The 20,698-nt window shown below is 45.7% G+C and overlaps 1 protein-coding gene across 5 annotated transcripts in view; it reads right to left on the reverse strand.

Moving 5' to 3' along the window:
* The window catches only part of ptpn13 (protein tyrosine phosphatase non-receptor type 13), a 265,922-nt gene that overhangs the window by 43,000 nt on the left and 202,224 nt on the right, over positions 1 to 20,698 (reverse strand). For all 5 annotated transcript variants that reach the window (XM_067990460.1, XM_067990453.1, XM_067990445.1 and 2 more), the window contains 3 exons: positions 18,113 to 18,204; positions 6,071 to 6,132; positions 4,959 to 5,114 (listed from right to left, as the gene is read on the reverse strand). In XM_067990460.1, coding sequence (XP_067846561.1) covers positions 4,959 to 5,114; positions 6,071 to 6,132; positions 18,113 to 18,204 — 310 coding nt within the window. The remainder of the gene's footprint in view (positions 1 to 4,958; positions 5,115 to 6,070; positions 6,133 to 18,112; positions 18,205 to 20,698) is intronic.

Below are 20,698 nucleotides of genomic sequence, written 5' to 3' on the forward strand. Positions count from 1 at the left end.
CATCTCTTGTCCATAATTCTGCGGCTTGTGCAATATGTCCCTTCCGTGCGCCTCATCATGACGACGACCACCCCGTCCCACCCATTGGGCATAATCCAGTGGGTGCAGGTGTACAGGCACCACTCTTCTGTGGAGGGAGCCTGTATGGACCCTCGTCTGTGCACGTTATGACATGTGAACGCCTCACACAGTGTGATGTTAGGAGAACCGTTGGCATATGAGTGCCTCCCTGGCCTGACGAGCACGCAGGTGAGCCGGTGTTCGGCGCATGGGTCGTTCCTCCTCCTCTCCCTCTTCCTCCTCCTCCTCTTCCTCATTGTCGTCCTCAATGTGGGTGGCGGGTGCGCATGGGGCCTCCTCCAGCGGCACCCCTCTCTGTAGTGCCATGTTATGCAGGGCACAGCAGACAACTATAATTCTTCCCACTCGGAGTGGCGTGTATTGGAGCGCTCCCCCGGAACGATCAAGGCACCTGAAGCGCATCTTGAGCAGCCCTATAGCCTGCTCAATTGTAGACCTGGTAGCAATGTGGCTGTCATTATACCGACGCTGCGGCTCGGTAATGGGGTTCCTCAGAGGTGTCATAAGCCACGTGTGCAGGGGATATCCCTTGTCGCCGAGGAGCCAGCCGTTGCCGGCGTTGGGTGCGTGGAAGAGGGGCGGGACGGTGGACTCCCTGAGGACGAAGGCATCGTGGCAGCTGCCAGGGTATCTGGCGCACACGTGTAGGAATCTCTGGCGGTGGTCACAAATGAGCTGGGCGTTCATGGAGTGATACCCTTTCCTGTTGATGAACAGCCCTGGCTCATGTGGAGGTGCCCGTATTGCTATGTGGGTGCAATCGATTACACCCTGCACCCGTGGGAAGCCAGCCACAGCATGGAATCCAACCGCCCTCTCCGTCTGGCTGCGCTCATCCATGGCGAAGTTGATGTAGGTCGAGGCCCTGCGGAACAACCCATCGGTGACCTGCCTTATGCACTTGTGTGCAGACGACAGACAGACCCCGGTGATGTCCCCCGTGGCACCCTGGAAGGATCCGGAGGCGAAGAAGTTGAGGGCAGTGGTGACTTTGACTGCGACGGGTAAGAAGATGCTGCTTGGTCCATCCGGGAGCAGCTCGTCATTGAGGAGGCTGCAGATGTCGGCGACTACCTGGTGAGTGACTCTGAGCCTACGTATGCACTGCTGCTCAGAGAGGTCCATGAAGCTGAGCCTCGGTCTGTAGACCCTGTGCGGAGGGTAGTGCCTCCTGCGACGCATCTCTCTCTGCGGATGCCCTCCATCCTGCTGTGCAGGTGGATGTGCCACAGCACCGTGTTGTGGGGATGCACGTCTCTGAGGCGGACGGCGTGGACTGCGAGGCTGCTGAGGCTGGTCATGCTGTTCGTCCTCCGAGGATGTCAACGCAGCACCCATCTGGCAGGTGTAGGTTTGCGGGGTTGTGCACGCTAGAAAAGTGTGTCCTCGCACAGGGGTTGCACTTCCACGCCGGTGAATCTTCTTGCTTGGAGGAGGGTGGTGGAGGGCAGGCGTTGCCCAATGTTACGGAGTGTCCTCCTGCGTTGGTGAAGGCTCTCCCCCCGCCCCCCCCCCCCACCTGTGGAATGCACCTTGGCAGCTGCCACAGGCTGCTGGCTGCAACACGTCCGTTGAGAGTGTGAGTGTTTCCCCCAGTATGGGAAACAGTCTCATTTCACTGTAAAATCCCACGCTTGTTAAATAAACAGCTCAATCAGGTCATTTAATGACCTGAAATACCAAGATAAATACACTCAAGTGGAACCCCGCTGGCTTTAATTGCCTGCGGGATTCCCACCAGCGGGGGCTACGCACGCACCCCTGCACGTCAGCGCGGAACCCGGAAGTGGGCGCGATCCGGTCCCGCTCCTCGAAATCGGGATTTTAGAGGCCCCCCCGCCGAGAACGCACCCGGGACCGGGTGCTAAAATCGGGCCCAAAGTGTCTGCAAAGGGATATTGACAGGTTAAGCGAATGGGCAAAAATTTGGCAGATGGAATATAATGTGGGAAAATGTGAAGTCATCCACTTTGGGAGGAAAAATAAAAAAGCAAAATATTATTTGAATGGAGAAATACTACAAAATGCTGCGGTACAGAGGGATCTGGGTGTCGTCGTGCATGAAACACAAAAAGTCAACATACAGGTGCAGCAGTTAATCCGGAAGACAAACGGAATATTGGCCTTTATTACTAGGGGGATGGAGTATAAAAGCAGGGAAGTCATGCTACAACTGTACAGGGTGCTGGTGAGACCACACCTGGAGTACTGCGTACAGTTCTGAGGCCCTTATTTAAGAAAGGACATACTTGCATTGGAGGCAGTTCAGAGAAGGTTCACTAGGTTGATTCCGGGTATGGAAGGGTTGTCTTATGAGGAAAGATTGAACAGGTTGGGTCTATACTCAGTGGAGTTTAGAAGAATGAGAGGAGATCTTATTGAAACATACAAGATTCTGAGGGGACTCGATAGGGTAGATGCTGAGAGGATATTACCCCTCATGGGGGAATCTAAAACTAGGGGGCAAGTCTCAGAATAAGAGGTCGCCTGTTTAAGACAGAAATGAGAGCTGTGGAGGCTGAGTCATTGAATACATTCAAGGCTGAGTTAGACAAATTTTTGATCAGCAAGGGAGTCAAAGGATATGGGGAAAGGGCGGGAAAGTAGAGTTGAGGTAAAAATCAGATCAGCCCTGATCTCATTAAATGGCGGAGCAGGATCGAGGGGACGAATGGCCCAAGTCTGTTCCTATCTCTTATGGTCTTAGCCCAACTCTACGATCTCCCCATTCGCCAGCTGACCATCTCTCCCATACCTCACCTCAACGTGAATCTCAGACCGGGCCTACAGCCTCTAGCCCAATCAGTCACCCTTGCACCAATCCTAGGTAATTGGAGAGATATTTTCCACTGCCTGCTCTTCATCTCACTGGTGCGCTAACACCTGATCGTGCTACATGTCAAACTGGGACTCAACCTCATCTCCCATCTCACCCTGACTTGTAGCTAATACCCCATTCTCCTACTGAAGGTGAACTCACACAAGCAAGCAAGCCTTGTAGGAGAAATACAAATAAATTATATCAAACATTCAAAAGCACAGGCTGAAAATTAAAAGACACACCTTTCTTTTGCAATATGAATAGGAGAGTAGAATCTGGTAGGATTACAGTAGCATCCATCGCAATAACTTACATACAAGATAAAATCCCTACTATCAACCCTGGAAATTGTAACTTATATTTCTAGTCAGTATGTTGCTAGAAGGAAGGAAATACCACTTGACCTGGTTCTGAATAATGAAGTGGAGCACCTGGTGACCTAAAAGTACGGGAATATTTGGGATGTAGTAACCAGAATATAATTAGGTTCAAGAACGGAAAAGAAAAAAACAAATTATAGCCAAGTAAAAAGGGACCGTTCCTAGATTAAATGAAAGGAAAATTGGCAATAGAGCCATAAATCAGCAATAGGAAATATTTAAACTGGAGGTGGAAAGTATATTCCAGCAACAAAAAAAGTCTATCGAAGGCTGGAGTTCCATGGAAGAACAGGGAAATTAGATCAAATTTGAAACTAAAATTAAATATTTAGCATTTATAGGACAGATAGTAAAAAAGAAAGTCAGGGCAGAAATAAAGCTTTTCTAATATAATCTAACCTAAGAGGGAGTATAATAGAAAATTAGCAAAAAAAAGGGCAATAAAAAAAAGCTTTCTATCGGCACATTAGCTGCAAGAAGTTATTCAAGGGGCAGGGCAATTAGCGATGAAGGTGGCAACCTTGTTTTGAAGAATACGTACTTTGTTTCAGTTTTCAGAGGAGATGTATATTGGGATAGTAAAACTACAAGAAAAGGGTGTAAACAGTTAGTGGAGATAATTGCTCAAAGACAAATGATACTAAAGAAATTAGTTAAATTTAAGGTAAAACAATTCACCAGGACTTTGATGGTTTACTTCCAGGGATCCTGAGGGAAGCTGAGGTAGAAATAGTGGAGGGTCAGACTATAAATTCCAAAATCCTGCGGAAAGAAAAATTGTACCAGAGAACTGGAGGGCAGCATGTCTGATATCCCTCTTCAGAAATAAAAAAAGGAATAAGCCAAGAAATTATAGGTCATTATAGTCTTCAGTTGTTGGTAAACTACTGTAGTCTCTAATGTGGGATGAAGGTACGAAGCTCTTGCAGAAACATAAATGGCAGTGCCTGTATGTCCTTTCTTGAAACGGGGTGCCCAAAACTATACACAATACTTCAAATGTGACCTAACTAAAGTTTCGTACAAGTTCAACATTACCTTTTTTTTAATATTCTATGTACACCCTTGGTTCTGTATCTAGGGGCATAAAATATAGAACCAAGGAGGTAATGCTGAACTTGTACAAGTCCATTGTTATGTCACAGTTAGAGTATTATGTACAGTTTGGGGCATTCATTACAAGGAGGACATAAAAGCAATGGAAAAGCTGCAGCGTAAATTCACTGGGATGTTACCAGAGATGAGGAGTTACAGTTATGAAGAGAAACGTGAGAAGTTGGGGATTTTTCACTGGAGCTCAGAAGATGAAAGGGTGATCTGATAGATGTATACAAGATTATGAAAGGTAATGATAAGGGAAATAGCATCCCCATTGGTGAGTGAGACAGTTATAAGAGAACACAAATCAAAGATAATCACAAAAATTAATTAAAGAGGTTATAAAATAAAATCTTTACACAGAGGGCGGTTAGAATGTATAATTCTCTGCCAGAAACCTTTCTTGCAGCAGAGTCCATACTTTGTTTAAAGGAAATTGGATGGTTACTTGAAAAAGAAATATTAAACATGTAGGGAGGAAGCAGGAGAGTGAAATTACACTCGTGGAGAAAAACACAGGCCAGATGATGGGCCTTTTCTGCGTTGTAATGCTCTATGATTCTATGAAGTTGACTTGCCTGAAGTAATCTGTCACCAACTTGTAGCCTTCCATCTACAGCAGCTGCACCACCTGGATGAACACTTTTTACAAAAATACCATTCTCGCCACCTACTAGGGAGAATCCTAGTCCTCCTGAGATAGGTTTTTGTAGCTCAAAGTGTATCACATCATTCTGTAGAGAGAGAAAAATAAAGATACTGAATTTCCCTATGCAAGGGTGACTGCATTTTAAAATAATTAATTGTATTTGAGATGCTTTGGGGCGTCTGAGAGATATGATAAGATGCTATAAAATTGTAATTCTTTTGTTTCCATTCCTTGAATTTTGATGTCCTCCTGACACCTGTCATGGTACAAACTAGTTCCTAAGAGATCAGAAGTTGTAAGTACAATTAGTCTCCCAAATACTTAATTTGCTTTTATTATATTTTTAGAAAACACATTTCAGCCAAGCTCACATGAAGGTACCTGCTCTCTACTTTTACTGGTTGTAATATTCACAGGAAACTAGATGCTTCCACTGCAAAATTATATATAAAAAGCTTAATTTAATATCAAAATTATTGAGTATGTGTTGTACAGCAAAATCACTAATATACAGGTACATATTTTGAAATGTATTTTAAAATGTATTGTGTCGGATTACTCAAATATTATTGGAACAACTAATGGACCCACAGATGAGATAACTACTGTAATATGTACTTTGACAAAATGTAATCCACTATTGGAGCTTGATTCCCCTCTTCCCCCCCACCATTCCCCCAACCCCCACCCCTCCATGTGCATTTTCATCTGATCACTCACCTTATCCCTTCCATTTTACACTGTGAAATGTACAACCTTTTAATGGGGCCCAGGAAATTACAAAACTACAAAATATGATGTTGACAGATCAAAGCTGCATGACAAAAGCAGCCACACTTCATTATTAGACCAGTTTTATCAGTCATCATGAAAGATAATGCCAATTTTGTTTTTGAAATTTTAGGACAAGTATACCATAAGCAATGAGGGTATTTCTATGGGTCAATTATACAGACATAATCTGTACTTCATGATCATTAATTAATATTCACAAACATGACTTTTCTCATTATTGTCTATAGTGATAAAATACATTCTTACCTCTGACATATTTACATCAGACACTGGATCAGATTCACTTCTACTGTTTCCATGCAGATGTCCTGTGGACAGAAGTGGTACTTAAAAACTAAACTGCAATGGAGGTTAGCAACTTTCAAAAAAAAAATCACAACCACCAGCAAAATTACTCTTGATTAAGTATAAGAATCTGGGCAAATCTATACTTTTAATTTAGCTTCAGAGGATTTGAAATTTGAGTCTGCAGAGATGCTTGATAAAACAATATACTGAAACAGTTCTTACCATTCTCCCAACCTCCACAAACTCCAATTTTTCCAAAGCACCACTGCTAGCATCTTGTCCTGCACCACGTCCTGCTCAGTCCTTGCTTCAGGGAATTTAAAATTCTGGTCTTAATCTACAAATTCTTTCATGGCTGTGCCCCACCCTACATCTGCAACCGACTCATGTCCCTTCCAATCCTATAACTCTGGCCTTCTTTGTATCCTCACTTCCCTCTGCTTCATCATTTCCTTAAAACCTATCTGTTTCACTAAGCTTTCAGTCAAATTCTTCCACAAAGACTCACATAAATTCTTTTATTCCTCTGTGAAGTGCCTTGGGATGTTTCTTGGGATGATAAGTGCAAATTGTCGTTGAAATTGCCTTCCTTCCTTTGCCTACGAGAGGCAAGGACTCACATACTTGGTATGCAAGACCAATGGGAAATATTTTGTACCTAACCAAAACTATTCTCCAAGGATATAGCATGGTTTTACCAGCATTAACAATCATGGATAAGGATATCTGGCATGCAAACTTGTGCACCACATGCTCTGTAATGTAAGCAAATCCATTTTACAAGAGAACAGTTTGAACTGTGCCAAAGAGGTTGAGAATGGCTTGATCCAGAGATTATAACAGCCGTTCTTCAATTGATTACCAGATTACATCGAATTACACAGAATGTACAGCACAGAAATAGGCCATTCAGCCCAACAGGTTCATGCCAGTGCTTATGCTCCACACAAGCATCCTCCCTCCCTACTTCATCTAACCCTATCAGCATTTCCTTCTATTCCTTTCTCCCTCATGTGTTTATCTAACTTCCCCTTAAATGCATCTATGCCAGTCACCTCGACTATACTTTGTGGTAGTGAGTTCCATATTCTAACCACTATCTGGGTAAAGAGGTTTCTCCTGAATTCCCTATTGAATTAATTAGTGACTATCTTATATTTATGGCCCCTGGTTCTGGTCTCCCCTGCAAGTGGAAACATCTTCTCTACGTCTACCCTATCAAACCCTTTCAAAATCTTAAAGACCTCTCTCAGGTCTGTACCTCCACATCCCTCTGCTGATCTACGCCACTTAGACTCTTATTATCCAAGCAGTATGCGGCCCCCTTGTTCTTCCTACCAAAATGTAATACCTCACACTTATCTATATTGAAATTCGTTTGCCAATTACATGCCCATTCTGTAAGTTTACTAATGTCTTCTTGTACTTTGTTGCAGTCCTCCTCAGTATTAACTATATCCCCCAATTTGGTGTCATCCACAAATTTTGAAATTGTACTTCTGATTCCCAAGTCCAAATCGTTTATGTAAATGGTGAACAACAGTGGTCCGAGCACCGACCCTTGTGGAACACAACTTCACACCTTTTGCCAGTCTGAGTAACCTTTAACTCCTACTCTCTGTTTTCTGTTTTGTAGCCAGCTTGCTATCCATTCTGCTACTTGTCCCCTGACTCCACATGCTCTCACCCTAGTAATGAGTCTACTATGTGGTACCTTATCGAAGGCCTTTTGAAAATCCAAATATATTACATCTACTGCATTACCCTTGTCTAGCCTTTCTGTTACTTCAAAGAATTCAATAAGGTTGGTCAAGCATGACCTCCCCTTTTGAAATCCGTGCTGACTATTCTTTCTTGTACTTTTGGTTTCTAGATGTTTTTCTATTATGTCTTTGAGTAAGGATTCCATTATCCTTGCTCCCCCCGACGTTAAGCTAACTGGTCTATAGTTCCCTGGACTGGTTCTGTCTCTCTTCTTAAATATAGGAATCACATTAGCTGTCCGCCAGTCCTCTGGCACTATTCCCTTTTCTAAAGAATTGCCTCTGCTATCTCTTCCCTAACTTCTTTTAATATGCAATCCATCTGGACCCTCATCCACGGTGTATCATTACTGGCTAGTTTGTTCTTGCTTTTTAGTGGGATAAGAAATAGAAGCAGGAGTAGGCCATATGGCCCCTCGAGTCTACTCTGCCATTCAATAAGATCATGGCTGACCTACGACTTGAACTTCATTTTCCTGCCCGATTCCCATAACCCTTGAAGTCCATAAATCTATGGATCTCAGTCTTGAATATATTCAACGATTGAGCATCCACTGCTCTCTGGGGTAGAGAATTCCAAAGATTCACAAATCTCTGATTGAAGAAATTTGCTCTCAGCTCAGACCTAAATGGCCGATGCCTTATCCTGAGACTATGGGATCGATTTTGGATGGCCGAGCGGGTGCATTGGGGGCGGGGGGGCTCCTAAAATCGGGAATCCCGGAACGGGGTCCACAGCCCAGCTCCAACCCGCCCACTTCCGGGTTCCCCAGTAACGCGTTCGGGTGTGCGCGCAGCTCCCGCATGCAGGACTCCCACCGGCAATTAAAGCCAGCAGGATGACAATTTATATACTTACTTACCTAGTTGAGGTACTTGACAGACCTCATTGACAGGAGATTTTGGCAGGGGTGCAATTTTCATGGATCCTCAGCGTGTTTCCCGTGCTGTGGGAAACACTCCCTATTGGAGCAGATGTGTTTCAGTCAGCAGCCACTGGGAGATGCAAAGGATTTTCTGTCACTTCAGACAAAGTTTTGGCTGCAACACCATTGTATTTCCACTCAAAATTATTAATTTATACCCTAAACTCTGCTGTGCAAACACATTTACCTACTTTGCGGACCCCCTCAAACTCACACCGTCAGGATGGGGGGGCGCCATGGCTGCATTCATCACTTCATCCGAGGACGAGCATGCCGTCCACCTCCGCCAAGTGGAGCTCCACAACACAGTGCTGCGCCACAGGCACCTGCACAAAATAGTCGTGCAACTACACATACACCCACTGTAGGGTGACCCAATGGGTGGCATCAAGTGTGGGTTTTCATGGAGAACCTCATGAAAGGGACTTATTGCACAAGCCAGTTAAGAATGGCCAAGACGTGGCAGTAGTGGTGACAATATAATACTTAATGTGAGTCGAACCAAAGTCAAATATACATAAAAAACATGACAAACTGTCAAACACCCTTGTGCATCCCCTTTGTGCTCACGAAACCTTTGCCTTACGTTTCCTACTACTCATACGTGATGCATCCCCTGTGGCTGCAGCAGAGGTAGTGGCAGGTTGGGTGAGGGTGACCGTGAAAGAGATGCATTAGAGGGTGAGTATGAGACAGAGCCATGAGATTGTATGAGGATTCGGTTGAGTGGTAGTGGTGGGATGAGTACTGGGATGGTGAGTAAATGCAGGTAAGTTGAGGATGAGGTTTGAGTGGGTGTGAGGAGTGATGTGACAGAGTAGTGTTGGCAGTGCAGAAAGAGTTGTGGGGTGGGGGCAGTGATGTGGAAGACGGCATGTAGGAGAATGAGTAAGTGTGCTCACTTTGGCTGACCTAGTTAGGTCATTGAAGCGCTTCCTGCACTGGACCCAGGTGCGATATGTTGCTGGTGCTGCTGACTTCCCCTGCCGCCTCGAGCCAGGTCTTCTTGGTTGCAGAGGCAGGCCACTTCCTCCCGTCTTCCAGGTAGAAGATCTCCCTCCTCCTCCTCACCCCATCCAGTAAGACCTGGAGTGAGGCATCATTAAACCTGGGAGCAGCCTTTTCCCCGGGCTGCTCCATGCTCTAATTTTTATTTGTTTTCTGCAGGAGCAGCATTGGAGTACTGCCCCTTTAAATAGGGCTCCTTGAGCTGACAGCCTGTGATGCGGGTTTGCAGTCCGCCCGCTGCGCAGGTTGACGACGGGAAACCTGGAAACCACGGTAAGTGGCTTCAATTTACGCACGATCGCATGGAGAATGGATGGATTTTACTGGGCGGGTTAGCCATGCGCCCAGTCACCCGCCCCTGCTGCCAACCCACCTCCCTGGTAATATCGGTGCCAAAGAGTCTGCAAAGGGATATAGACAGGTTAAATGAGTGGACAAGAAGGTGGCAGATGGAGTAAAATGTGGGGAAATGGGAGATTATTCACTTCAGTCAGAAGAATAGAGAAATAGAATATTTTTTAAATGGTGAGAAACTATTAAATATTGGTGTTCAGAGGGATTTGGGTGACCTTTGCACGAAACACAAAGTTGAAATGCAGGTACAGCAAGCAATTGGGAAGGCAAATGGTATGTTGGCCTTTATTGCAAGGTGGTTGGAGTACAAGAGTAAGGAAGTCTTGCTACAATTGTACAGGGCTCTGGTGAGACCTCACTGGAGTACTGTGTACAGTTTTGGTCTCCTTACCTAAGGAAAGATGTACTTGCCTTCGCAGCGGCAGAACGAAGGTTCACCAGATTAATTCCTGGGATGAGAGGGTTGTCCTATGAGGAGAGATTGAGTAGAATGGGCCTATATTCTCTGGAGTTTAGAAGAATGAAAGGTGATCTCTTTGAAACGTATAAGATTCTGAGGAGGCTTGACAGGGTAGATGCTGAGAGGCTGTTTCCCCTGGCCGGAGAGTCTAGAACTAGAGGCATAGGCCCCGATATTACCAGGGAGGCGGGTTGGCAGCGGGAGGTCGATTGGGCACCTGGGTAACCTGCCCAGTAAAATCGGTGGGTTCCCCACGCGATCGCGAATAAATTGAAGCCACTTACCTGCACTTACTCACCTCCCCAGTACTCATCCCACCACTACCACTCAACCCAATCCTCATATAACGTCATGGCTCTGTCTCATACTCACCTTCTGATACATCTCTTTCATGGTCAGCCTCACCCAAACAAATGCATTCAGCGGTTGGCCACGTCACCATCACTCACTCACGCCTCTCTACTTTCTCCCCTTGTAGGAAAAGAGAGCCCAGAATGCACAGGAGAGGGTGAAGACCGGAGGGGGGCCGCAACATCTGGTCATCCTCATGGACGTGGAGCAGGAGGCTCTTGAACTAAGCTGCACCCTCGAATGCCTGTCCGTCGGGGACACCGAGACTGCCACCCGACAAACAGCTGGTGACAGAACATTAACATTCAGCACTCACAATAGCAAACAATGTTAACATGCCTTGCCATCTACAGCACCTCAACATCTGTCGTCATGCTTAATATTGCCTTCTGTTCTCATACAGGGCCTTCAGCAACCGTCATGACGATGGAGGGTGATTCCTCAGAGGACCTGTTGGCCTCTGAGGGGGCACCGTCACATCTGAGCGAGCCATCCACCAGCGCAGATACACACACCTCAGCATGTCCTCCAAACTGTCGTCCAGCAGGGTGGTAGGAGTGATGTGGGCCTGGGCCAGGAGAGGGATGATGGCGAAAGGGGACATGGAAGTGGGGCCACTCAAAGCGCACCCAAGTCTCACCCGTTGCCCCCCTCTCAACCAGTACCCGCAATGCTGCCTCCTCTCCAGGTGGCCGAGCCTGCCCCTGCACAGGTGCAGGTGGAGCAGTCTTTGGAGGGGCCCTCACGGGCACCCAAACCCAGAGGGCGTAGGCCCAAAGCAACTAATCAGTCAGGGCATGAACAAGAGCAACCTGCCACTACCTCTGCTGCGGCCACAGGGGAGCCACCACATAGGAGTACTCGTAAGCATAAGGCGAAGATTTTGTGAGCACAAAGGGGATGCACAGGGGTGTTTGACGGTCTGTCATGTTTTTTATTTATATTTGATTTTTGTTAATGGCACATTAAATATAATTATTGTCACCACTACTGCCACGTCTTGGCCATTCTTGACCGGCTTGTGTAATAAGTCCCTTTCATGAGGTTCACCATGAACACCCACACTTGATGCCACCCACTGGGTCACTCTACAGTGGGCGTATGTGTAGTTGCACGACTATTTTGTGCAGGGGGTGGGGGAGGGTGCTGCTGTGGCCGCTCCTCTGTCCAAGTGGTGAGGACTGGACTCTTCACACTGTCTGATGTTAGGAGAACCGTTCACATATCAGTGACTCCCTGGCCTCACGAGCAGCCAGTTGAGCCACTGTCCTGCCCATGGGTTACTCCTCCTCCTCTTCCTCCTTCTCCTCAATATGGGTGGCAGATGTGGATGGGGCCTCCTCCAGCGGCACCCCTCTCTGTTGTGCCGTGTTGTGCAGGGCACAACAGACGACTATAATGCGTCCCACTCTGTCTGGTGCGTATTGAAGTGTTCCCCCAGAACGATCAAGGCACCTGAAGCGCATTTTGAGCAGCCCTATAACATGCTCAATTGAAGACCTGGTAGCGATGTGGCTGTCGTTGTATCAACGCTGTTGCTCAGTGCTGGGGTTCCTCAGAGGTGTCATGAGCCACGTATGCAGGGGGTATATCCCTTGTCCCCAAGGAGCCAGCCCTTGTGGGTGTTCAGTAAGTGGAAGCAGGGCGGGATGTTGGACTCCCGGAGGATGAAGGAATCGTAGCAGCTGCCAGGGTATCTGGTGCACACGTGAAGGAATCTCTTGCGGTGGTCACAGATGAGCCGAGTGTTGATGGAGTGATAGCCCTTCCTGTTGATGAACAGTCCTGGCTCGTGTGGAGGTGCTCATATTGCTACATGGGTGCAATCGATTACACCCTGCATCCATGGGAAGCCAGCCACAGAGTGGAATCCCACTGCCCTCTCCGTCTGACTGAGGTCATCCATGGGGAAGTTGATATAGTGCAAGGCTCTGTGAAACAAGACATCGGTGATGACCGAGAGACCTCAACGATGTCCCCGGTGGAACCCTGGAACGATCTGGAAGCAAAGAAGTTGAGGGCAGTGGTGACTTCAACAGCAACAGGTAAGAAGATGCTGCTCGGGCCAGCAGGGAGCAGCTCGGCATGAAGGAGGCTGCAGATGTCTGCGACTACCTGGTGACTGGCTCTGAGCCTCCGTATGCACTGCTCCTCAGAGAGGTCCAGGAAGCTGAGCCTCAGTCTGTAGACCCTGTGGCGAAGGTAGTGCCTCCTGTGACGCCGCTCTCTCTGTTGTTGCCCTCCGTGCCGTTGTGCAGGTGCCTGTGGCGCAGCACTGTGTTGTGGAGCTTCACGTGGCGGTGGTGGACGGCGTGCCTGGCGAGGCTGGTGATGTTGCTCGTCCTTGGATGAAGTGATGAATGCAGCTATGGTGCCCCCCATCCTGACGGTGTGAGTTTGAGGGGGTCCGCAAAATAGGTAAATGTGTTTGCACAGCAGAGTTTAGGGTATAAATTAATAATTTTGAGTGGAAAGACAAAGGTGTTGCAGCCAAAACTTTGTCTGAAATGACAGAGTGCCCTGCTGCAATAAATGAGTTTCCCCCCCACCTGTCAAATAATCCTTTGCATCTCCCACTGGCTGCTGGCTGAAACACGTCTACTCCAACAGGAAGTGTTTCCCACAGCACGGGAAACACGCTGAGGATCCTTCAAAATTGCACCCCTGCCTAAATCTCCACTCAATGAGGTCTATCAAGTGCTTTAACTATTTACCTAACTATCTAAAGCAGCATCCTGCCTGCTTTAATTGCCGGTGGGAGTCCCGCATGCGGGAGCTGCGCGCGCACCCAAACGCATCACTAGTGAACCTGGAAGTCAGTGGGTTGGAGACGGGCTCCGAACCCGCTCCGGAATTCCGCCATTTTAGGAGCCCTCCCCCGCCCCCAACCCACCCGCTCAGCCATCCGAAAATTGGCCCCTTTGTGTCCTCCTCACAGCTTACTTTCCCACCTAGCTTTGTATCGTCAGCAACCTTGGATACATTACACTCGGTCCCTTCATCTAAGTTATTAATATCGATTATAAATAGCTGGGATTAAGCACTGATCACTGCGGCACCCCACTAGTTACAGCCTGCCAACCTGAAAATGACCAGTTTATTCGTACTCTCTGTTTCTATCCGTTAGCCAATCCTCTATCCATGCTAATATATTACCCCTATCTTGAGCTATGAGCCCTTATCTTGTGTAATAATCTTTTCTGTGGCACCTTATCGAATGCGTTTTGAAAATCCAAATATATTACATCCACTGGTTCCTCTTTATCTACCCTGCAAGTTAAATCCTCAAAAATCTCTAATGGATTTGTCAAACGTGATTTCCCTATCATAAAAACCATGTTGACTCTCACTAATCATATTATGATTTAAGTGACCCGTTACCACGTCCTTACTAATAGATTCTAACATTTTCCCGACTACTGATGTTTTTTTTTTATTCGTTCATGGGATGTGGGCATCACTGGCGAGGCTGGCATTTATTGTCCATCCCTAATTGCCCTTGAGAAGGTGGTGATGAGCCGCCTTCTTGAACCGCTGCAGTCCGTGTGGTGAAGGTTCTCCCACAGTGCTGTTAGGAAGGGAGTTCCAGGATTTTGACCCAGCGACGATGGAGGAACGCCGATATATTTCCAAGTCGGGATGGTGTGTGACTTGGAAGGGAACGTGCAGGTGGTGGTGTTCCCATGTACCTGCTGCTCTTGTCCTTCTAGGTGGTAGAGGTCGCGGGTTTGGGAGGTGCTGCAGTGCATCCTGTGGATGGTACACACTGCAGCCACTGTGCGCCGGTGGTGAAGGGAGTGAATGTTTAGGGTGGTGGATGTGGTGCCAATCAAGCGGGTTGCTTTGTCCTGGATGGTGTCAAGCTTCTTGAGTGTTGGAGCTGCACTCATCCAGGCAAGTGGAGAGTATTCCATCACACTCCTGACTTGTGCCTTGTAGATGGTGGAAAGGCTTTCGGGAGTTAGGAGGTGAGTCACTCGCCGTAGAATACCCAGCCTCTGATCTGCTCTTGTAGCCACAGTATTTATATGGCTGGTCCAGTTAAGTTTCTGCTCAATGGTGACCCCCCAGGACGTTGATGGTGGGGGATTCGGCTATGGTAATGCCATTGAATGTCAAGGGGAGGTAGTTAGACTCTCTCTTGTTGGAGATGCTCATTGCCTGGCACTTGTCTGGCGCGAATGTTACTTGCCACTTCTGAGCCCAAGCCTGGATGTTGTCCAGGTCTTGCTACATGCGGGCTTCATTATTTGAGGGGTTGCGAATGGAACTGAACACTGTGCAATCATCAGCGAACATTCCCATTTCTGACCTTATGATGGAGGGGGTCATTGATAAAGCAGCTGAAGATGGTTGGGCCTAGGAATGCCCTGAGCAACTCCTGCAGCAATGTCCTGGGACTGAGATGATTGGCCTCCAACAACCACTACCATCTTCCTTTGTGCCAGGTATGACTCCAGCCACTGGAGAGTTTTCCCCCTGATTCCCATTGACTTCAATTTTACTTAGGCTCCTTGCTGCCACACTCGGTCAAATGCTGCCTTGATGTCAAGGGCAGTCACTCTCACCACACCTCTGGAATTCAGCTCTTTTGTCCATGTTTGGACCAAGGCTGTAATGAGGTCTGGAGCTGAGTGGTCCTGGCAGAACCCAAACTGAGCATCGGTGAGTAGGTTATTGGTAAGTGCCGCTTGATAGCACTGTCGATGACACCTTCCATCACTTTGCTGATGATTGAGAGTAGACTGATGGGGCGGTAATTGGCCGGATTGGATTTGTCCTGTTTTTTGTGGACAGGACATACCTGGGCAATTTTCCACATTGTTAGGTCGATGCCAGTGTTGTAGCTGTACTGGAACAGCTTAGCTAGAGGCGCAGCTAGTTCTGGAGCACAAGTCTTCAGCACTACAGCTGGAATGTTGTCGGGGCCCATAGCCTTTGCTGTATCCAGTGCACTCAGCTGTTTCTTGATATCACGTGGAGTGAATCGAATTGGCTGAAGGCTGGCTTCTGTGATGGTGGGGATATCGGGAGGAGGCCGAGATGGATCATCCACTCGGCACTTCTGGCTGAAGATGGTTGCAAACGCTTCAGCCTTATCTTTTGCACTCATGTGCTCAACTCCGCCATCATTGAGGATGGGAATGTTTGCAGAGCCTCCTCCTCCCGTTAGTTGTTTAACTGTCCTCCACCATTCACGACTGGATGTGGCAGGACTTCAGAGCTTTGATCTGTTCCGTTGGTTGTGGAATCGCTTAGCTCTGTCTATAGCATATTGCTTCCGCTGTCAGGCTATCTGGCCTGCAGTTCCCTGTTTTCATTCTCCCTCCTTTCTTGAATAGCGGGGTTACATTTGCTACCTTATAATCCATTGGGACTGTTCTAGAATCGAGGGAATTTTGGAAGATCACAACCAATGCATCCACAATCTCTGCAGCCACCGGTTTTAGAACCCTGGGATGTAAGCCATCAGGTCCAGGGGATTTGTCAGCTTTTAGTCCCATTAATTTCTCCAGTATTTTTTCTTTACCAATATTAATTACTTTAAGTTCCTCATCCTCATTAGACCCGTGGTTCCCCAATATTTCTGGTGTGTTTTTTGTGTCTTCTACTGTGAAGACAGATACAAAATATTTGTTTAATGTCTGCCATTTCCTTATTCCCCATTATAATTTCTCCCGTCTCAGCCTCTAGGGGACCAACATTTACTTTTGCTACTCTCTTCCTTTTTTATATACTTGTAAAGCTCTTACAATCCATTTTTATATTTCTTGCTGGTTTACTCTCATATTCTATTTTCTCCCCCTTTATCAATTTTTTGGTCATGCTTTGCTGGTTTCCAAAACTCTCCCAATCCTCAGGTTATTACTCTTCTCGGCAACATTATAAGCCTCTTCTTTTAATCTAATACTATCCTTAACTTCTTTAGTCAGCTACAGATGGATCACTTTCTCCGTGGAGTGTTTAATTCCTCAATGGAATGTATATTCGGTGAGAATTATGAAATATTTCTTTAAATGTTTGCCATTGCTTATCTATCATCATATCTATTAATCTAATTTCCCAATCAACCTTAGCCAACACGTCCCCATACCTATTTTAATTCTCCGTCCCAATTCCAGTCTGACCTCTGTCTTCGGCCTCCTACTCTGTTTCAATGAAGCTCAACGGAAGCTCGAGGAACAGTATCTCATCTTTCGATTAGGCACTCTACAACCTTTCGGACTCGACATTAATTTCAACAATAGAAAATGCTGGAAATACTTGCTGGGTATTGTGAAGGGCAGGAGTCATTTAATCACTCCCGCCCTCCACCCTATCACAGACCTTCCACTTTGTTCTTTCCTTCTCCACCCACCCCCCCACCCCCAAACTCCCTTTCCCTCTGTACCTGCTTAAAAACTGTTAAATCTCTAACTTCTTCCAGTTCTGATGAAAGGTCATCGATCTGAAACGTTAACTCTTTTTTTCACTCCACAGATGCTGCCAGACCTGTTAAGTATTCCCAGCATTTTCTGTTTTTAAGCCAAAATAAGCCTGTTAAATTCAGCACAGTAATGTGCTTGCTGGTCTCTCTGAACTACTCGTGGAACATGAACAGTCTGGTATGCATGGAATGCTAAGTTCCACTGTAACTTTCTAAGAAACAAAGTGGAGAACAGATTAACCATGTTCAACATGGTGGTGATGGAAAAAGTTTCAAAAACTCAATAGTGGTTTGAACTCACAGGTTTCACAATTGTGCTCTTCTGCTCTGAATTCTAGATGTTTAATATGTATCTTCTATAAGGTAACATTAAGGGAAGTGAAACATGCTTTGACAGCAGTTATTCAAATTGTATGATCTAATCACAGGAATTTGAGCCCACTGTACGGATTGACACATTGAAAGAGAAAAAAAATCTTGCCAACAATGGAATAAAACTGTCCATCTACATATAAATGTATTTAACTGAGCTTGGATCGGAATTCCTAAATGAGATTACTCTTTGTAACACAGTCCTGTGCGTCCTTCTATATTTGATAAGCAGCTATCAGTGTGATTTTAATTTAAATGCCAACTGAAAACAAACTTGGATTTTGTTTAAATAGAAGACCCACAAGTAGTTTAAAAATATTTCATAAAAAAAAAACTTACCATTAACTTCAACAGATTCATTAAGTTTTGTATTTCTGTTATCGTCTTGAAAGGCAGATTCCATTGTTTTTGCAAATACAGGCTCTCCATCTCTGCAAAATGAAAAACAAAATCCCTAAAATTCTGTAGACTTTGAAGAAAATTATTCATAAAGGAAACCTTCATCTTATGTTCTGAACCATCACATTTACTTAAAAATACAACTACTCAATTTCATTTTTGAGAGTGTTGTGTAAAAGTACATTTAATATGTAGCATACCAAAAATGCATTTACTCCATATTTGTCACAACAAATGCACTTTTGCACAACACATTTATCTTTCATGGAAATGCCAGTGAAGGATTTTGTTGTGGGCAGACATCTTTCTATTTTTTTTAACACCAATAAAATTATGTTGAAATTAGGAGGCACAACTGGCAGGATCACTGTGCTGTAAAATACTCTAATTGCAATGTAAAGATTGAAATTTATTCCATGTAACAGACAGTGAAATCTCAAAAATGCAACTGTAAATAAATCAGATGATAAAACACAACTGCAACAGTGAAAGATATAAACACGAATGGCATTAAGACTGGAGCACCACATTGTAGGATAGCAAACGTTACACCCCTGTTCCAAGAAAGGGGAAAGGGAAAAGTCAGGAAATTATAGATCATTGTTTTATCTCGACTGTGGATAAACTTTTACGGGCCAGTGTTCCAACTGTGTGCTACAGGCTTAAGTTCCAGTGATAAAATCATGCAATTTGAATAACCACCGATGTACCATAATGAGTAGAAAATTGCAAGGAATGCATCCGTGAGCTCCCAATATACTTCTAGCGGCAAGATTCTCTGCTGACAGCACACATTCGGAATAGCGGTCCTCCAGAATCCATAATACAGGATGAATTTAGTGAACACTTAGAAAGGTATAGGCCAATCAGAATCAGTCAGCATGGATCTATAAAGAGGTCATGCTTGACCAATCTACCTGAATTCTTTGAGGTCACTGTGTGTGGAGAAAGGCACAGTGGTGGATGTCATATTCATAGGCTTTCAAAAGGCATTTAATACGATGCCACGTAAGAGGCTTGTACAGAAAATTAAGGGCCATAGTATTAAAAGTAATTTAGCTGCACGGATAGAGGGATGGCTAGGGGTCAGTCCACACGGACTGCAGCGCTTCAAGAAGAAGGCCCGCCACCACCTTCTAAAGGGCGACTAGGGATGGGCAATAAATGCCGGCCTTGCCAGCAACATCCATATCCCAAGAAGGAATAAATAAACTTCAGCTAATAAGGCTAAAAACAAAATGTATTTCAGGGAAACTGGCATTTACTCTCTGTATAGAGGCTACACATGCAACTATGAACGTGATCCCATATAAATACGGGATTCTATGCAAGCTATTCAAGAGCCTTTTGATTAATTCTAAACTGAACCCTAAATAAAAATACCAAGGCCTCCTCCACTGCCCAGTGTCGTAGTGGTCTATGGAGACCAACAAAGTATTAGAATCAATTCCTGTTCTGGGCTTTGTTATGATGGGGAGAAAAAAATATCTAAAACCCATGCTGGAAAATGTACATGCAATGAGGATACAAACATACAAAAAAGGGCAGAAAAAGACCAACTGGTCCAACAAGCCTGTTGCATTCCAACATGCTGCAATCTACACACACCATCAACATTTTCCTTGGTCTCTCCCAGGAGATTGTGTGACAGCTGGGGATCAGTGGTGACTGTTGGGGGGCAGCAGTCACGGAATCCCCCGAGAAAGACAAAAAACTAGAAGGATTAAAAACCATGCGTCAATTTAAGAAAAAATTCTCGAGGGGTAACTTTGCCTTTGGGTGAGAGTTTAAAATGGCGATATCAATTTAGCCGCCCGTTATATATCTCTCCAGCTTTTCATTTCCACTGACTGAAATAAAGGCAATCAAGCAAGCTCCAAGAGATCAGTGTGACTGTTATCACTGATAATGACCCACTTAACTTCCATAACACAATAGGACTGAGCTTTCTGCAGTGCCATCACAACAAAATACATTGCCAAAACTCATGATCTAGGCACACAGATGAAGAATTGGATGGCTGCCAATGGCCCTGGAACTGTACGCTATCAGCAGCACTGGGGGACGGGGGTGCTGGGTGTGTTCATGGTCGTAGGGTTAACTTGTGATGTGGCAATACTGGGATGGCAATGGTGGAGTGTGGGAGCGGGTTTATTTGATGCTGCTGTCAAAAGTGGGGGAAGGTCAGCAGTGTGGGGAAAGGCGTGGATGTTCACCATGGGGGTGGGTGAGAGCACTGAGAAGTGGCAGGAAGGAACAAGAAGGGAGAAGATGTGGGTGCTCAGGGCAAATTAATTTGAGGTTGCAGTGGGAAGGCGAAGTAACAGCAGAGAAGGTCCCATGCAGGCAGATTATTACTTAAAAGGGCTGCCTGAGCAGCGAGTTGGGAAAACCTGTATTGTTTCAAATACAGCCGAGTATTTATTTTAAATATATTATACAGAGGAAGATACAGAGCTATGGAGACAGCAGAGCAGAGGGATTAGTTTTGGATTGCTCTACCGAAGAGCTTGTACAGACACAATG

The sequence above is a fragment of the Heptranchias perlo genome, chromosome 1 (assembly GCF_035084215.1).
Source record: "Heptranchias perlo isolate sHepPer1 chromosome 1, sHepPer1.hap1, whole genome shotgun sequence".
Classification (NCBI taxonomy): Eukaryota; Metazoa; Chordata; class Chondrichthyes; order Hexanchiformes; family Hexanchidae; genus Heptranchias; species Heptranchias perlo.